The 3950-nt window shown below is 36.0% G+C and overlaps 1 protein-coding gene across 1 annotated transcript; it reads left to right on the top strand.

Annotated features, from left to right (window-relative positions):
* Window positions 1–279: 279 nt before the first annotated feature.
* Window positions 280–3918, top strand: LOC141817487 (uncharacterized; the record flags this gene model as incomplete). The annotated part of the gene is made up of 3 exons (XM_074705130.1): window positions 280–353; window positions 714–1347; window positions 3771–3918. Coding segments are annotated over exons 2-3 (674 nt in total), but the record flags the coding sequence as incomplete, so codon positions are not given.
* Window positions 3919–3950: the final 32 nt, after the last annotated feature.

Raw genomic sequence — 3950 nt, forward strand, 5'->3', positions numbered from 1 at the left:
GGAATTGGATTATAATTTATAGATGCTTACTGCTGGAATAGGATTAGCTCATGGTGGATTTGCGAATTGTGTGATCTTCCTCTCCTCCCGGTATTCATCTCGATTTCTCCGTAATTTTTTTTTTATTTTTCCTTCCATCGTTTTCGTGCAGTGTTGTTTTCGTTTGAGCCTCACCGACAGATCGTGGAAGACTCGCCCTTGGCAAATCCTAAAGCGTAATGTGATCGATCCTCTTCCATCTCTTTACTTGTTTGATTTGAGAGACAATTAGGTTCATTTTTGGAGAATAAATGGTGGTTGCGCCGCCCATGCCGTTGCATTCTTTCCATCGCGCGTTTTCTAGTGATAAAATGGTATGTACATGAGCTGTTGATCTTCTTTCTTCTCTTGAAAGATGTGTTTTTTGCACGAATCTCTTGTCCGATTTTGTGTATTGTGTTTGTTTTGATCTTGCGAGGTTCATTTGTTCCCCCCTTCTACAGAAATCCTTTTGGTTTTGGTAAAAGGATCCGATCTTTGGTTTGGGAAAGAACATTAGGGTTTTTTTCCTTGTAAAGGTATTTGCTGCATTTTGAAAATTTGGAGTCTTTTCTATCCGGATGCTTTTCCTGGATTTGGGAATTCTGATGGTTGTCGATTTTTGCTATGATTCTGAGTTTCAACATAGCTTCTGGCATGTAGAAAGTGATATGAAATGTTGGATATTGTTGTAGGCGGTTCTCCATTGATCGTGATCAGAATGCAGAGTTGCATTGTGTTTTGACCATCAAAAGGAGAGGAAGGTTCTGTTTTTTGCTTACATCGGTTTTCTGTTCGTTATCATGGATAGGCAAAGAACAATAGATAGGGAAGTTGTAGACTTGGAGTGTGGCATGAGTTCGGCGACGCACCGACAGGAAGGAGCAAACGAAATGGGCACCAGCGCAGAGCAGGGGAAGAATGCGTTGAATAGGGAATCGAGTGGATTTGTGGGCATTAATGAGTTGAATGGTGAACAAGTTCCAAACATAACTGAGCTTCCTGTCACACATGCCCATTCAAATGCCGGGGCTTGGTTGAACAGGAAGGAAGGAGAAGAAACGGCGAGTTTGTTGAAATTGAGAGATGAGGAGATGAAAAAGAAACGCTGTAAAAAACCTCCAAAACCTCCCCGTCCTCCCACATCTACGCCTTTGGATGCCACTGATCTGAAGATGATTAGAGAGATATCTGAGCTTGCCATGATGAAGCGGGCAAGGATTGAGAGGATGAAAAATAAGATGAAAAATGCCAAATCATCATCTTCTAATGGTAACCTGTGTGCCATGGTTGTTACCATTATTTTTTGCCTGCTTCTAATCTGGCAAGGTATACTTCATCATTGATTTTCATTGCCTTTGAATTATATCACAAGTTCTTGATAGGGGTTAAATGATTGACCAATTACTATCTGGAAAATTTAACCCTTATTTATCTCTAAGGCATGCTACCTTTCACTGATATGGACTATACAATCTTTTACATAGTTAATGTCATTTACTGAAGATCCAGTTACTGCAATTGGCCAATTGTCAATGCTGGAATAACTACATTTCTAGTACCCTACTAAGCATGATGATATTATCTTCATTTGTTTTTTACTCAATTTAGTTGCATGGTAGCATTACTAGTGCATCTAATACTTGGCCACATGAACTCATTGCCATCCCTGTCTATTTACTACTACTGCTGCATATTAATCATAAATCCTTTCAGAAATTGCAGCAAAAAAAAAAAGCCTTGTATAACAACAGGAAAAGAAAGCATAGTTTATCCTCTTGATTTATTTTGATATGTTACTGATTGTTTTCTGCAACAATCTGACAGAAAAGTGACAAGTTGCATCATGATGATACATTTGATCTGATATCTCTTCTAGAACACTAAAGATACTGCAAAAAACGTAGTTTTGACTTTGATTGCATAAAAGCAGTATGGTAACAAACTAACATTGTGATATTAATTATTTATCAACAACTAATCTATGAAATAAAGGGATGCCTTTTGATAAGGTTAACCACTCATTTTTGAAAGTTCAGTAGTTGAGAGCCCGTTCTTGTTTGTTTCAGCTGCACATGTCAGTCCTTATCAGAATTTTTATGGATCATGGACTTCAAGTCATCACCTCAATGTTGATATATTGGCTACCTTTGTAGGATGACCCCTTAATGCCTGTTAAATAAAGGCCATTTCCTGGAGAGATGGTGTGATTATATTCATGTTTCTGCCATTTAATGACTATTTAGCCCACCTGATAATTAGAGGCAACCCACTATAGATAATTACATCCATGTCAAATTGTTATCAAAGCCTCATCTTTTACCATTTATAAATCTAATTAGCAGTTTTACGTATAGACAATGCACTAGTTTGTGATAATGTTATGGGACATGAATACTAACTCCCATGTAGCTAATGAATGAGTCAGTCTTACTCCATTTTTCATGGGCAGGAACAGCATGAGGTAAAAAAGCTTATTTACACTGAATCCATTAGTTATGGATGTACTAATTACTTATTCCACTTTAGTTGCGTTGCTTGATTTGATCTAATAATTATTTGCTAATTTGTTGTCCTCCCATAACTGTTTGTTCAATTGAGGAACTTAATTATATGGCTCACCTGCTAATTTTTTTTGTTTTTATTATGTCATTGAGAGGGTTTCTAACTTTAAATTAGTTCCTCTAACCAATTGTTATACAGATTCAAGTTTTATATAATCTTAAACTCTTTTCATCATATGAAGATTGCATATACCTTGAATCAAAAAATGAAGCTAAATGAGCATAGCATTGCTTTATCAGTGTTACATTTTTTGCAGAACTAATCTTCTATTTTTTCAATTTCTATTTTCTCTCCTAAAGTGATTGCAGGAGTTAGATTACTCTGGGTGATGATACTTCTAGTATTTGTAAAAGCTAGGTGCTGCAAGTATTTTAGGTGGTTGTATTATTTTGATAATATATAACAATCCCAATCATTAAATACTACTGTCTGATCTTCAACAAACATGTTTAACATTTATCAAATGTTCATACTAACAGTACACTTGTGAAGCTGATCTATTAGGTAGCTCTATTTCCTTGCATTATCTAGTTTCCAACTGAGGCTGACAAATTATTTATTGCATGTGCTACTTAGTTGTTGTCATCTTTGCATATCGATTAACTCAAAAATTTATTACCAAACTTATGAGTATGATTCATAACCTTTAATGTTTTTTGTTTTGCAAACTGTGATGAGCTGGTTAACATATATAGCTCATATTCAAGGCAATTAAATTCAATACCAACATACCACTTCTAAGCTCAGTTTTTATTCATGGAGTTGAATTCAGTTTTTGACATGGCTACCAATCTTTAGTTGGTCTTATTTACCTGAATATTGTTTTTGCATACTCTGATGTATGTTGTTTGATTTTCAAGCATTCAGCTCCTTAGTTGCATTCTGTTGGATGTGATGTAATCTTAACAATTGATCTCCTTGTTTCTAAATTTAAGCATCAAGAGACCTCATGATTTATTTAATTTTCTTCTTTGCCTGAAGTTACAATCTAAAGTTTTAGGCTTCTTGCTGGTTGTAAGTTTCACTATTATTCGTTAGTGGCGAAGACCCACGGCCTTGAGACAATATACCTCGTATGCGATATTAATGACTGATCAAAATTCCCATTAAATGTGGATGAATTCCTCTAGTTGGTTTGTCTACTAGCATCTGATTATCCAATTGTGTAACTTTCATGGTTATGGCAGGAGCTTTGTCGCGGGATAATTCTAACATCAACCATCATGGTTCCCCTGAATCTTCTGTACGAGTAGATGGTGGATTCATTTCTCTTCAATTCGACAAGAAGGATGCCTCAGTAAATGGCCTCAATATGCCCCACTCAGCATCTCCAATGTAAGCAGTTTTCTAATATTCTGAAGTTGTTA

This window comes from Curcuma longa, unplaced genomic scaffold (assembly GCF_044706935.1).
Source record: "Curcuma longa cultivar G26 ecotype Majalengka, Jawa Barat unplaced genomic scaffold, ITB_CL_G26_1.1 contig_20707, whole genome shotgun sequence".
NCBI lineage: Eukaryota > Viridiplantae > Streptophyta > Magnoliopsida > Zingiberales > Zingiberaceae > Curcuma > Curcuma longa.